This window comes from Hyposmocoma kahamanoa, unplaced genomic scaffold (genome assembly GCF_003589595.1).
Source record: "Hyposmocoma kahamanoa isolate Upper Pololo Valley unplaced genomic scaffold, ASM358959v1 99879, whole genome shotgun sequence".
In the NCBI taxonomy this organism is placed as follows: domain Eukaryota; kingdom Metazoa; phylum Arthropoda; class Insecta; order Lepidoptera; family Cosmopterigidae; genus Hyposmocoma; species Hyposmocoma kahamanoa.
In genome coordinates, this window is record NW_020656077.1 from 9,503,470 (window position 1) to 9,518,492 (window position 15,023).

General features: G+C 36.0%; 2 protein-coding genes and 1 long non-coding RNA gene across 3 annotated transcripts in view; all 3 read right to left on the reverse strand.

Moving 5' to 3' along the window:
- LOC113239563 (myosin-10-like) overlaps window positions 1–4,260 on the reverse strand; it is a 7,076-nt gene extending 2,816 nt beyond the window's left edge. The window contains exons 1-5 of the mRNA XM_026476623.1: window positions 4,182–4,260; window positions 3,914–4,059; window positions 3,269–3,471; window positions 2,663–2,850; window positions 2,356–2,462 (exon numbers count right to left, since the gene is read on the reverse strand). Of these exons, the coding sequence (XP_026332408.1) occupies window positions 2,356–2,462; window positions 2,663–2,850; window positions 3,269–3,471; window positions 3,914–4,059; window positions 4,182–4,214 (677 nt within the window). The 5' untranslated portion in view covers window positions 4,215–4,260. The remainder of the gene's footprint in view (window positions 1–2,355; window positions 2,463–2,662; window positions 2,851–3,268; window positions 3,472–3,913; window positions 4,060–4,181) is intronic.
- A 6,226-nt stretch (window positions 4,261–10,486) lies between these two features.
- LOC113239359 lies at window positions 10,487–11,096 on the reverse strand. The gene is made up of 3 exons (XR_003311181.1): window positions 10,981–11,096; window positions 10,689–10,811; window positions 10,487–10,615 (listed from the first exon to the last, which is right to left on the reverse strand). It is a non-coding gene; the product is annotated as an uncharacterized LOC113239359 (long non-coding RNA).
- An 83-nt stretch (window positions 11,097–11,179) lies between these two features.
- On the reverse strand, window positions 11,180–14,479 carry LOC113239564 (myosin-9-like). The gene is made up of 11 exons (XM_026476624.1): window positions 14,369–14,479; window positions 14,094–14,257; window positions 13,763–13,965; window positions 13,152–13,339; window positions 12,851–12,957; window positions 12,605–12,779; window positions 12,436–12,531; window positions 12,152–12,357; window positions 11,573–11,819; window positions 11,445–11,504; window positions 11,180–11,320 (listed from the first exon to the last, which is right to left on the reverse strand). Exons 1-11 carry the CDS (start codon window positions 14,477–14,479, stop codon window positions 11,180–11,182), a joined length of 1,698 nt encoding a protein of 565 aa, XP_026332409.1.
- Between the last annotated feature and the right edge of the window lie 544 nt (window positions 14,480–15,023).

Genomic DNA, 15,023 nt, shown 5'->3' on the forward strand with positions numbered 1-15,023 from the left:
CACACACACACACACACACACACACACACACACACACACACACACACGCACGCACGCACACGCACACAGACTAAGATAAAATTAGGATATGGGATAGAACAAAAAATAAATCAACAAATGTGTTTTGAAGTGTATATAGGAATAAACCGATTTAACCTTTACGCTTCATTTCGAGTGCAATGGGAATGCCACCAAGCGAGCGCCGAGTGAGACAGCAATAATAACAATGATTTTACATTTACGTTTTAGCTTATGTTAATTATTTTTTACTTGAACTATCATCGAAATGTTTTACGTACTAAAAAAGATAAGTTTATGATTTAGTAACTAGTTATCAATTAGTAAGAATTGAGGTTTTTGGCGTAGTTAAAAATGTGAAATCAAATTATTTACAATGATTGGGTTTTAGTTATTTACAGTTTATTTACACTTACGTGGTACGGAGCAAGTGTTCAAAATGTCCACCGTTTTCCACAATGCATAGTCTAACACGGCATAGTTTTTTTTTTTAATTTTTTTGTAAAGTTTAAGTTTATTACTTTATTATTTCTTTGGGTTCAGAATCAGGAATCCCACTTTCAAATTTACAGCCTGTATATGCAAACAAATACATAATTTCTACAAAGATAATAATATACTAAATAAATACCAATATGGCTTTCAAGAACATAAGAGTAAGTCTCAATTACTTTCACTATTTACTGATGACGTCAATGGCTTCTTGCATAGTAAAAATCATGTCCTGGTAGTCTTTATAGATTACAGTAAAGCGTTCTATACATACATACATATTAAAGCATAGTGTCCTAATTGTCAGACTTGACGAATGTGGAATACGTGCGGGCCGGGCGGTTCTAAAATGGTATGAAGATTCCATCAAAGATAGGAGATATTGCGTAGCATTGGGTGAAAACTTTAGTACTATGCAAAACATAGTGCATGGTACCGCTCAGGGCTCCGTGATCGAGCCCTTGCATTACTTGACCTATGCCAACAATGTGACGAATGTTGTTAAACATTGTCAAGTTTACCAAATTGCTGATGACACTTGCTTAATGACAACTAATAAAGATATTAACTTTGCCCTTCAACACCTTCAGGACGATTTTACCAATCTAATAAAATGGTCCCACGATTCTAGCCTTGTATTTAACACATCTAAAATAAAATTTATTTACATATCATACAGCCAAAACAGATTGTCTTGTAACCTTCAGCTTGTTGCTCACAGTCATGAATGTCTTCATAATGACCTAAATGGCCAAAACTGTAACTGTGACCACATTGATCAGGTTGACTACCATACTTACTTGGGCCTTGTGATAGACAGCCGGTTGAAGTGGGTGAACCACATTAACAAAGTGTGCGATAAGCTGAGGGCTTTACTCGCGACATTCTCGATAATTAAATATAAAATTCCATAATAGTACTTTATTGTCACTGTACAATGCACTGGCCGATTCCATAATACAGTATGGTCTTAGAAGTTATGGGAGGACCTGCAAGTCTCACTTGTATGACATACATGAACTCAAATGACATGACATACATGAATTAAGAATTCTTAAAACCATTGTACCTGAGAAATTTAAGAAGGAATTTAGAAATAACTATGAGTTGTGTAAGTTCTGCAAAGTCCTACCCGTAAACGAAAGAAGAAATTACATGTTACTTACAGAACATTTCTTTAGCAAGGATTTACAAGTGCCTAACAAGCGTAATAATCAATTAAGAAGTGCTGCAAATCGAAAACGAACTATTCCGAGGACTGTATATGTATGGGGAACATCAAAACAAATACATTTCGAATTATTAATGATCTTCCTAAAGCAATAAAAGACGAGCTTAACCCCAAAGACATAAAGGATAAACTAAAATAATATCTCCTTAATCAAATAAGAGTCATAATCAAATAAATTTCAAATATAACTAACTAAGACTAACGTTAGAGAATAAGTACAAATAAATATATCTCTATCTCTAGTATCCTAATCCTAACTTTTTTTTACACTAGCTAACTAACTTTTAAACAGACTAATTTACTATCTTGAAAATGAAACACACAGTATAACATTAACGACAGAAAGAATGGTTCATCACACACACTTACACAAAAAATTAATCATGCTAGTGACGAATGCGACTGGTCAGTCGGGTCGGTGGGAGCGAAATATCTTCTTACCTAACCCTTTTTTGTGTTTATTATTGGCAACATGATATGCAATGGTGTACAGAAAAATCTTTAATAGGTTTAAGCGACACGGTTTTTTATGTATTTTTAACTTATTATAAGCTATGTATGTTATAAATAAAAAAAAAATAACTAAAATTTATGTAGCTAAATATTAATCTTACTCTTTTTCAACCCGGGACATTTCTGATTTCATTTCAGCAGCTTGAACGTTGAAGTCATGAATCAATCGCTTATTGTGTCTTCGAAGATGCGCCACGGCTTCCTCTTTCTAAATTCAAAATAAAACACAATTTTCTTACATATAATTTTGTGTTACAATCCATTTATTTATTTGTTAGAATAAGGCCAGTACACACATGGTACATACTTATGTTAAATAGACCCCGCTGTTCGTACAATGGTTGGCATTGGCATCAAATCCTGTGCATTGTTATACTTAAAGACCTAGATAAAAAGTATTTTTCTTACCTCTTTTAGTTCTTGGCGGTAGTGGTCTAGTTGGCGATTACGGTCAGCATTTGTAGCTATCAGCTGCTCTTTAGAGGTCTGAACAGATGCAAGTTCATTTTTTACTGCAACTAACTCGGCATCAACACGCTGTTGCTCTGTGGTGAAGTATTGCACCAGCTGGCTCTGATGTTCTGTTGTCATTTTTACTAAAAACGGCGAGATGTAATAATAACATATAGGTTTAAGATGGTGCGCAATGATCAAACTACCTCGACAACATGAGCAGTGCACCTCATCGTACGACTCGGGCACAGCATATCAGCTGATCCAGACTTCAGTGAGTGAAGCAAAAGGCTCCCAGTTACCTGCATCTCGCCAGTGTGGCTTATGATCAACTCCTAGGCAGCTGTTTCCCGATTTAACTTACTGCAGTGCTTAACGCCTCACACATTGTAAAATTGAATAGCCTAACTAGTATACAACTTGCACCATATATCGAGTATAATTTGAACATTGAATCTAGCCAAAGATAAAGACAGATTTATTAACATAAGAAAAATGCATTTCCATGAGAACTCCAGTATTCACGAAGAGTTCACACATAATAATTAAGTGCAAACTTACGTTTATCCTGCAGGTTCTCAATAACCTGCTTGTTTTTCTCTTCGTTCTGTAGCTGCCGGGTTTTCATTTCGCAGACCATTTGTCCCGATTGCTGGTAAGCCTCGCAAAGAGCTGATTGGTCGGCCTCACAGCCAGACAATGTTTCCCTGAGGCGTTCGGTATATTCTATTAGTGCATTGCAGATCTCACGGACACTGCCTAACCTGGAGGGAAAGAAACAAAGTAGCACACCCAAAACATCGTTTAATGTTTTTTAAGTTTAGTAAAAATAATAACTACAAGTAAGTTCCTGAGTACCGGGTCAAGAGCATGTCAACCTTGACACTTAAGACTTAAATCCAACTCTATGCCGCTTACAATAAGAACGGTCCAAAGTACAAAGTGTCAAGCTTGACATGCTCTTGACTGTACGTATCTGGGGGTCTACTCTCGGTGTCCGTCCGACATCCGTCCGAAACAATTACTGTCAAATAAGTAATATTCGACAAAATTAAAAGACAAGTGTCAAGTATGAAGCTTCATTCGCATCACGCGTCTTCATTTGGTCAAGTATTGCTTATTTGGCAGTAATTGTTTCGGACGGATGTCGGATGGTGATCGACAGTAGACCCCGTGAATATGATTGCAAAAATATAACAGTTATACTTATTCAAAACGTCCGGCTTGTGACTCAATTCCTCTTGATACTGCCGCACCTGTAACTCCAGCATGTTCTGCTGCATCTTCGCATGGTCGGTCTCCAGTCCACGCACCTTTTGTTTTAAATCCCAATAAACGGTGTCTTGGGCCATCTAGCGGACATATAATACTTTAATGGTGCTTGCTTGGTGTATTTTAAAATAATACAGGCAATATAAAAATAGTCTCAAATATCTTCAGCTTGATAATTTTATTACACGCGTGTTTATTAAACCTTTTCCCGAAGTTTTTCAAAAGCTGCACTCATTATCTTGCGACTTGGCAACCTTGTATATATTGATAGTATCCGTTGTGGAGCAAATTTTTTATGGCTTTAAATTGTAATTGTGTATTTAAACCTTAGACTATGGAAAACAACTTAAACACGTGCTGAAAATGGCGAGAGAAAGTTATTGAAAAATTAGCTAAAAGGGCGGGGATTTTTTTTTTTCATTGTTGCCATTTGAAACTAGTAAATATGAAACATATTTTTTTATATTAAGAGTTTTGGCTTGGATACAAGTCCTTTGAGTCATGTCTTCGTTTAATTATCGGGACCCTTATTAAATATTTTCACATTGTGGGTCTATAACTTAGTTATCTTGTTCTGAGGGCTCTTGCTTGCACATTTGAACTTATTACTCAAACACAGAACTAAAAATTATGCGATAGCATCAAAAACTTAAGTTTATTTTTGGTAAATTAATTTTGTTTTGTAAAATGTCTTGGTACATACAAAAGGTGTTGGTTATAGGCAATATAATCTTGTGAGGTTGATAGTATTTTAAAAATATTCCCGTACATTACACTACATTTTATAATCTACAATTTTTAACTGGGACATTAAGGGGAAATCTTAAACCATGAGAGATATAGGGAAACTGTCATAAGAACCATTAGATCTTTATTTATGAAAAGAAATTTGACATAGTAAATTTTTGTCAAGCGCGAGTGGTCCTTAAAAACTTTTCAATTTTCTTGTAAGCTGTAAACTGATTGAGTTTCTTGTAAGAGTCATTTCTTTGTATGGGAAGAAAAAATTAGACATCATAAATTGGCCAAAAAAATAAGTTTAGATTTGATAAAGCGAGATTTTCGTTTAATGACAGTATTGTTTTGAATGTGCGATATTATTTATAAACTTTAAAGCCACCGGTTTTCACAAATTAAAAGTGATTTTCATATTGAGGGTTGATTATTTACCGAGTTATAGTTGCCCTACTTGGTCTAATTATACTATGGAAATACTCTAATATGATTTTTTCTAAATTAGTATTGTGTATTAGAACCATGTGTGTACTACCAAATTATTTAGGGCGCATTTATTCACACACGCGCATTTATATACACAAATTTCATCGCGCTCACCCTGCGCGGTCACCGAGTGGAGACCGCGTTACCGCCGCGCATTGACCGCCTGCGTCTACCTGTCATGGCAAAATAAGCTATATTCTTTAGCTTTTACCAGAGAACAAACAAGTAATGAGAACGGAGACTCTCCGCCCCTCCCTAGCTTTAGATACCGCACCACGCCCCGCACATTGACGGTCACATTGAAGGCTGTCGGCGAGCCGACTTCGCGCTAAGACGGCTTTGATGTTTGAATATTGTTTTCATTTTTTCATTACGAAATTTGTGAAATGTGCTGTGTACGGCTGTTTATAATCATCTAAACGGGATAAAGAGAGGAGTTTCTTTCGTTTCTTGAAAGACGAAACGAAGTAAGTAAAACGTTATGTCTGTGGGTCGTATTCCAGAATTCTACTCAATGCTCTAGTCAGAACTTGAGTATGATTTCAAGCACTGGAAATACGACCCTAACGGCAAGGACTTGAGTATGATTTGTAGTGCTTTAAATCATACTCAAGTCCTGACTTGAGCAGACTTGAGTATAATTTCAAGCACTGTAAATACGACCCTAATGGCAAGGACTTGAGTATGATTTCTAGTGCTTGAAATCATACTCAAGTCAGGAAAGTCAGGACTTGAGCATTGGGTAGAGTTTTGGAATACGACCCTATGTGTAACTAAGTGCAGGAGTTCTTCATACAACGACTCGGGCATTCTTAAATAATTACGAAAGTCTTCCTTTTCTTCACGTAACTCTCTTACTAAATTCACATGTAATAAATGCTCTCTTTTCGTAAGCCAGTTCTTCACCCACACTCGCCGATTTTGTCTTCTTTGGTTTTCAAAATGTGATTTGATATTCCCAAATAACAAGACCTCCTCCGTGGACGACATCGCGTAACATTATAAGCTAATCTGTTGTGTGTCGCGGACGTCGAGCTGAGTAAGAGCGCAAACTTTAAAACCGCGATTTTTAACCTCGTACGTCTATCACCCACTTTATTCGCTCAACGTCGCTCGGCGACACACGACAGATTAACTTATAATGTTACGCGATGTCGTCCACGGAGGTCTTGTGTTATTTGGGAATAATATCATATCACATTTTGAAAACTAAAAAGAGGACAAAATCGGCGAGTGTGGGTGAAAAACTAGCTTACGAAAAGAGAGCATTTATCACATGTGAATTTAGTAAGAGAGTTACGTGAAGAAAAGGAAGACTTTCGTAATTATTTAAGAATGCCCGAGTCGTTGTGCGAAGAACTCTTGCAATAGTTACACCTATAATAGCTAAACAAGATACCTGCATGAGAGAAGCTATTTCATTTGAAACAAAATGGCGGCTCGTGACTCGCGACGCTGACAGACATGCGAACCGAGGCGGGGGCTACGAGCAAGATTTCAAACATGTTTGATCGCTGATGGACTTGCGCGGCAGTTTTAAAATTTGCGTACTTAGGGTGACACACGAGTGAAAAAGGTCGTCGAGACACAAGTACGCGTATTTACTCGTACGTCTATCACACACTTAACTTTCGTTGCTTGAGTTTCAGAGTATTCCGTCAATATCACGATGAATGTCGAAAGGGAATAAACATGTCATTTTGGGAAAATGATCCAGGTAAATTTGGACCTAATGGCGTATAAAGGACCTTCTAATACTATCAACAACTTTTTAAAGGTTTCAATCACAATTTTGTAATTAATTGTAGCATATTTTTGTGACAATAGTGTATATTATCGGCGTATTGCCGTTTCTCAGTAACAAAATACCCATAAAAAGCCGTAAATTATATTTTATACTGAGAAATGTTGATGAGAAGGCGTAAGCATGATGAGTTGGTTAATGCTCTGCGAGGTCCAGGCGAAGCTTATCAGCCAAAAACATAAAGTGTGGTCCGACGAAAATATACTTCAATGAAAGACTTATAAAAGATAACCGCCGCCGGTTATTTCGTGACTAGATTATGTGAAAAAAGATATGCATTCCGCTGCTGCTGGATTCGAAATGGTAAATACCTCCTTTTCTAGTCCAACTCTTTTTATCATAAATAAATAAAATACAATTGTTTATTGAATAACTTATTGTGTAAAGGAATAACTAAAGACTAATTATGCGAATCAATGTAAATTATAACACATGTATCTGAACTAGGAGAATCTTGTATTTCAGGTAAAAACTAATTATGCAAGTGGATATATGATTAAATTATAAACAAAAAAGCAATTAATCAATAAAATGCAAATCATATACCTATACGCTTAAATTAGATTACATTTATTTTGCGATAATTAATAAATTCTCTGTATCATCGTAGAATTTTCTTAACGTTTATGTAACAAAAATGATATAGGTACATGGACCAAGAAACACAAGAAATCCGGAAATAGTCACGTCTTGATGGTACAATTTTGGGGAAGACAATATCTTTCCGTCTTTTGTTAGTGATTTCAGTACTATATGGGAGTGCAACGTGCTGTTTGAGAATTGCCTTACGGTTAGTACCTTACGCGACTTATAGAGAAGGTCAGTGGGGTAAATGAAAGGGCGGAAGGTAGAAACCTTTGGAACCGCTCGCTGGGCTCTCTCAATGATTAGTAATGAAGTTTTAGCAATACCACCCCAAGATGTAATGTAATATGTAATAATCGGTTGACATATGGCATAATAAAGTTGCCTGATTATTTTAAAATCAGCAACAGGGCGTAGTTTTTTAAACACATCCATTAGCTTACGGGTTCGGCCGCTTAATGTTTCGATATTGTGCTTAAAAGAGAAGTTATCATCTATTATAACACCTAAATGCTTTACCTTGTTAGTAATAGCAATGTCTGGACACTTACACAGGTTGTTAGTAATCTCCTTACAATGGTGAGCATATAGTTTTGTGTTAGTTACAGCAGACTTTGGTTTTCGCATAAAGAATTGCATGAAACTAGTTTTATCCGTGTTTAGCTTAGCATACTCATAGACTTCCTTATCAGAGTTAGCAGAAAAATGCAGAGCAGTATCATCAGCATAGGTTATGATCTTCCCACCACCTAATTCCAGATTACAAAAGTTTTTAATGTCGATCAGAAACAGAATGGGGCCTAAAATACTTCCTTGGGGAATTTGATATGCAGTACTTTTGAGATCAGAACTGAAAACGTCACCTAAGTATTTTGGCACATTGGGAGCAGTTCTCCAGATAATCTGCAAGTAATTTTAGCTGTATATCTCTTATACCTAGGGATTCAAGCCTCTGCAATAGGATGGGTATATAAAATGTATCAAGTTTCGCAAGGTCCAGAAATATCCCCTTCGTTTTGTTACCCTTGTCAAGTTTTTTTGCTAAAAAATCCGTAAGGTGATGCACTGCGTCAGCAGTCGATAATTTGGGTCTAAAACCGAACTGTGTTTTAGATAATATGAATTGTTTCTCCAAATACAATACAAGTCTATTAGTTATAGTTTTTCTAATATTTTAGATATTGCTGGCAGTAATTAAATAGGTTTATAAATCGTTATTTGATCTTTGTTACCAGATTTATGTACCAGGACAACAGCTTTTTTAAACACATAGGAAATATTCCTTTTGTTAGAGATATTTGCAAAATGAATGTAAGCGGTGAAAGTAGGATGTGCCTGTATTGTTTTAGTAAGTATTTTGATTGATATGTTATCATGGTTTATGTCTATTGTCTTTTAGGCTTAAAATTATTCCTTCAACCTCACTTTCATCCGTATCTAATAGTACAAGTGATCCCAGAGACTTGCTACAGGTGGATTGAGTGTTTTGTGGTGGAGAAAACGACAAAGTTTGAATTTTTTGTGCCAGATTTTTAACTGGGTTGACGAAAAAATCATTTGCGCTGTTATCAGATGTCAGCTCAGATGATTGGGCTTTCAATAAACCTGAAAGTGATTCAAGCTGTTTCGATGTATATGTTACATCTTTTATATATTTCCAAACTTTTTTACTGTCTGTAAAATGTGTGTGTGTTTTTTTCTTTGTCCAATTCCTTCTTATCGTAACTATTTTTAACTTTTTTAAGAAAGTCCTTACAAAAGTTCCTACATCTTTTATACGATGCTTGTAATATTAAATTAGCTGTTGTTCTCTTGTTGCTCTCTCATCTCGGAGCATTTAGGATGACCATCTGTGTTACAAAAGTCAAATAGCTGAACTCTCAGCGCGCATTAGGAAAACTATATTTATAATTAAATGTATCAGACACACGACTCAATGGAATACCTTATTCTTAGTTTATTATAGCTGTATGTCATACTTTACTTATATACTGTGTCAAAGTCTGGGCTGGTGCGCGATATTTTATGGAACTCGAAAAGACTCAACGGGCAGAGCAAACCAAGAAACCTTTTCAGTATAGCAAGATAAACTTTACGAAGGGTGCAAAGTTTTGCGAGTTCGTCAGCTAGTATATACTTAAAGCTGTGACAATTACTCACAGCACAACATTAAAATCTCAAAGCTAAACAGCTTATTGAGAGCGTGCGTTCAAAATTCCGTTCCGTCTTCCACTTTTCCTTTTGCCACACATCTATAACTTTGTATGCCGAAATTTCCCCCAGATTAAGACAATGTCTACGCAGGAGGTGAAGTGTCCGATTGAGTCTTGGCTAATGAAACTCGATTACCTACCACCAAACAGAAAGACGAGATTTATTTACGATAATTAATTAACTTCCTTTTACACTATACTCACACCACGTCCTCAGAAGCACAAACGCACGCACGAAACACACACACACACACACACACACACACACACACTAATTTCAGTCTATTTATTTTGTAATCAAAGCATAAGGAGGTTTATAAATTTTAATGTTAACCGTCATACAAACTGCACGAAAACGCCTGTCCATCCTCCTAAGGTTTATATACTTATTACAAGTCCGTGCTCAAAACATGGCGCGTTTTGTCTTAGAAGAAGGCTTTTGTGGTAGGTAGTTAAGAGCTTTAAGAAGGAGACAAAATAGTATAGCGATATCCTTGTCAAACATTCATAGTTAGTAAACAAATACAAAATAACGTGAAAATAACCAATAAAAGTCAGAGACGTATTCGGTAGTACAGCTTTTTACTGTAAAAATTATTCTGTTTAATCAACCTTCAAAACTTTAGCGAATCAACATTTTTTTTAAATTCTAACATAGGTAACTAAATAATTAGTCAAAGTAACTATTTAAGATTGAATGTAATCTAATTCTTCTTAGATTTTTCTTACTTAGGTTTCGTTGCTGTTGTATTTGAAGAATAAACGTGTCTTGTTCTTTCTGGATTTCTTTACTTGAGATAAGGAAATCATGTCCTGGAAAAATACAAATCAATGTAATTGATACTAATTCAGATAAAGAAAGCTAGCACCATAAAAATAAACATACCTCATCCTTTTTGGCTGGGAATGGTGTTTAGAGCTTAGTCCACCGTGATGTATTGGCACACCTGCGCGACTTGTCACGGTGTTCACGTGCCAATGCCTCAAATACTCGGTTTACTTCTTCAACCTGAAATAAAATAGTTGACGGGAAATTCCCTTTGACGGTAAGCAAGACACTTCAAATATTGGCAACGGCTAGTAACGCAAGTTACAGCAAAATGTAAGCCGAAAGAGCCATGAGCAAAGTTGTATGAAGACATTTTTAGTCTAAGAGGATACAATAAAATTAAATTTACGTCAAGAGAGTTGTCTCCATCCGTACTGTCATCGCCGAGGAAATTCAAGAGACTGTCGTTGTTGAGACCCACGCGTGGTGTTGGAAAATCAGGCTCGTTCATTTGTGCAGGGCTACGCTGTATATGTAAGATTATTTTATAAATATTATAAAACTAATGACATGATTAGGCACATACATATTGTAAGAAAATATTTATGTTACTGTACTACCCTGCTGTTAGAAGGAGTCAACATAACAGCATTATCTTCTAATTCAGGTTGGATTGATGGTCTAGTAAGTTCCTTCTGAATGTTGTCAATTTTGTTCTGCATGTTTCTGATCTTGTGTTGTAGATGTTCCTGTCAATTTGAAACATTAATGTGGTTCATGGTAACTTTGTATTTGGTTGTAAAGTTTGGTTCCGTCTTTCGCTATGTTTTTTATACAATACAAACGATTAAATACAATAAATCAATAGTTCACCTTGTCGCTTCTGAGTTCCATAATACTATTCATGTGTTTCGAAAGGTGGTTATCCTTGGTCTAGAATGAAAACATTATATTAAAAAAAGAATCTCGTGGATACTTCTAAATATCTATAAATAACTCACTCTAACAACAACTTCCAATCTTTTAATCTGTTGTGTCATTTTTTGCTCTTTTTCCGTAGTTGACCGTCTCTGTGTGTCTCTATCACTTTTGGTGTTCTGCAGGGCAATTTCTAACGTAACTCGAGCATCTACAGCGGTCATTACTTCAGTAGTCAGACGCGAAATTGTAGATGCCTTGGAGTCAAGCTCTTGATTTTTGGTTTCGATGATTGTTGTCAGTTCTGTGATCTTAGCACCGGCTGCATCTCTAATTAAATCATTTATTTGCAACACAAATACATATTGTCAAAATACAGTTAAAAACAAATTGGTTATACTGTATTATCAAATTATATTTAGTACACAACAGGAGGACGAGGACACTGATCTCAGTAATTGCTGTGCTGACTTAGCTGGCACTTCGTCTAGAACCTACCATACAGGAGCTATGGTTTCGTGGTTGTGTACCAAATCATTGAACAAGATAAACGCGTACATTATCTATGAAGCGGGAGAAGGAAAAAATAACAATAATAATAATTACTATTGTTTAACATTGGCATACGGAGGGTTCGATCATTAAATTTTGTAAATATTTACCTTGACACTTTTAAAGCATCTTCTACAGCTTCAATTTGTTTTCTATGTCCTCCATCAGCGATTGTTAGCTCCTGAATTCTTACATTTCGAGATTCCACCTCATTTGTGACTTTGTTCAAATCAGCTATTATTTCACAGTTTTCCTTTTCTATAATTGATATTTTGGACAGCAATTCCTGTTTATCCCTTTCTGCATCCACTAGAAGCTTTATTTACAACAATAAAAGTTTTATTATTTTTACACAGCACTGCCAAAAAACATCATGTCGTATTTGCATACTTGCCTGGGTTTTATTAATAATTTCTTTTTCTAAGCATTTGTTCTGGTTCATTGAAATTCCCAGTTTGGCTTTTAAAGAGGCATTATCTTTGGTCGCATCCTGAAAACGAAAATACGGTAGATACGCACTCTGTGTCTTTGGAATGCAGAGCTAGTAGATATGGAAACGAAACCTGAATATTAGCTCGAAGCTCCTTCACAATGTTTCCAGTAGTTTTTTGTTCCTGCTCCAATGCTGCATGTTTTTCTTGCAATGCATTGTTTTCCTCACAAATGCTCTGAATGTAAGTTTCTTGATTGTTCAGAGCTGTCTTTAGAGAGTCGTTACTAGCAGTTACTTCTTTGAGTCTGCATTAGACACCAAAAATTAAAGCTATATAACTTAAATTTTTACGCGCATGCCAAGTAATGTATCTTACTCTTTTTCAACCCGTGACATTTCCAATTTCATTTCAGCAGCTTGACCGTTGTAGTCGTGAATCAATTGCTTAATATCTCTTCGAAGGTGCGCCACGGCTTCCTCTTTCTAAATTCGAAATAACACACAATTTTCTTACATCTAATTTTGTGTTACAATCAATTTATTTATTTGTCAGAATAAGGTCAGTACATTCATGGTACATACTTATGTTAAATAGATCCAGCTACAATGGTTGGCATTGACATCAGATCTTGTGCATAGTTGTACTTAAAAACCTAGATAAAAAGTATTTTCCTTACCTCTTCTAGTTCTTGGCGGTACTGGTCTAGTTGGCGATTACGGTCAGCATTTGTAGCTATCAGCTGCTCTTTAGAGGTCTGAACAGATGCTAGTTCATTTTTTACTGCAACTAACTCGGCATCAACACGCTGTTGCTCTGTGGTGAAGTATTGCACCAGCTGGCTCTGATGTTCTGTTGTCATTTTCACTAAAAACGGCGAGATGTAATAACAACATATAGGTTTAAGATGGTGCGCAATGATCAAACTACCTCGACGACATGAGCAGTGCACCTCATGCAACTCATCGTACGACTCGGGCACAGCATATCAGCTGATCCAGACTTCAGCGAGTGAAGCAAACGGCTCCCAGTTACCTGCATCTCGCCAGTGTGGCTTCTGATCAACTCCTAGGCAGCTGTTTCCCGATTTACCTTATTACAGTGCTTAACGCTTCGCACATTATAAAACTGAATAGCTAAACTATTATACAGCTTGCACCTATTATGGAGTTTATATTGAACATCGATGTAGTCACAATTTAAGACATATTCATTAACATATTATAAGAGAAATGCATTTGCTTCGTGGGAATCTCAGTATATATACATAATAATTAAGTGCAAACTTACGTTTATCCTGCAGGTTCTCAATAACCTGCTTGTTTTTCTCTTCGTTCTGTAGCTGCTGAGTCTTCATTTTGCAGACCACTTGTTCCGATTGTTGGTAAGACTCGCAAAGAGCTGATTGGTCCGCCTTACAGCGAGACAATGTTTCCCGAAGGCGTTCGCCATATTCTGCTAGTACGTTGCAGATCTCGCGGGTGCTGCCTAATCTGGGATGAAAGAAACAAAGTAGCATAACCGATACTTCTTTTCATGTATTTTTAAGTTTAGTAAAAAAAATATTTTAGTACCTGAGTACGTATCTGAGTATATGATTGCAAAAATATAATATTTATACTTATTCAAAACTTCCGGCTTCTGTCTCAATTCCTCTTGATACTGCCCGGAAACTGTTTCGTATTGCATCTGTACCTCCAGCATGTTCTGCTGCAGCTTCGCATGGTTGATCTCTACTCCACGTAACTTTTGTTTTAAATCCCAATAAGCGGTGTCTTGGGTCACCTAGCGAACGTATTACATTAAAATTACATATAAAACTTTAATGGTATTTGCTTAGTGTATAATGAAATAAGACAGGCAAAATAAAAATAGAAAACAGTCTCAAACAGGTACCTTCAGTTTGATAATTTTTTTATTCTCACGAGAAACCCTTTCCCGAAGCTTTTCAACATCTGCAGTCATTCTCTTGCGATTGGCAACCTTGTTTATATCGGTAATGTCCATTGTGAATCAACTTTTTTATGGCTATTTATTTTGTACACAATAAATTTTATTGTGTACAAACGTCTTACGCGTTCAGAAAATGGCGAGAGATAGTTCTTGAAAATTAGTTAAAAGGGCGGGAAAAAATTTTTCATTATTGCCATTTGAAACACAAATCATTAAGTTATCGGTGCACGTAACGGTTATTAAGCTGTTATTAATATATTTCTAATATAGCCACTTTTGAAGTTCGCTGTCAACAGTCTCGATTCGATACAGCCAATTCTAGAAGAAAAAAATATATAATTTAAAAAAATATATAAATATATATATTTTATAAAGAATTTTATTTTGTGAGAAAAATTACAATTCTTAGTAAAATTATTACATAATCCGTAATTACTGTGTTTTGTAGGAACTTTCACTATTTACAGCGTTGCGATGTAACTGTTGTTTGAGGTTATATTTCTTTTATTATGATGCTCACGAAGTCTCTTTTTGGAGGTCCGAGGTTGACCAGACCCCACGTTGTCAGCGGAAACCTGGCGTCGACCCAGAATGCTTC

Coding starts and splice junctions, on each gene's coding strand:
- LOC113239564 (XM_026476624.1), bottom strand. CDS start 14,479: ATGGACATTACCGATATAAACAAGGTTGCCAATCGCAAGAGAATGACT. Junction 13,340..13,762: donor TGAGAACCTGCAGGATAAAC/GTAAGTTTGCAC, acceptor CGCCGTTTTTAG/TGAAAATGACAACAGAACAT. Junction 12,958..13,151: donor ACCGCCAAGAACTAGAAGAG/GTAAGGAAAATA, acceptor TTTCGAATTTAG/AAAGAGGAAGCCGTGGCGCA.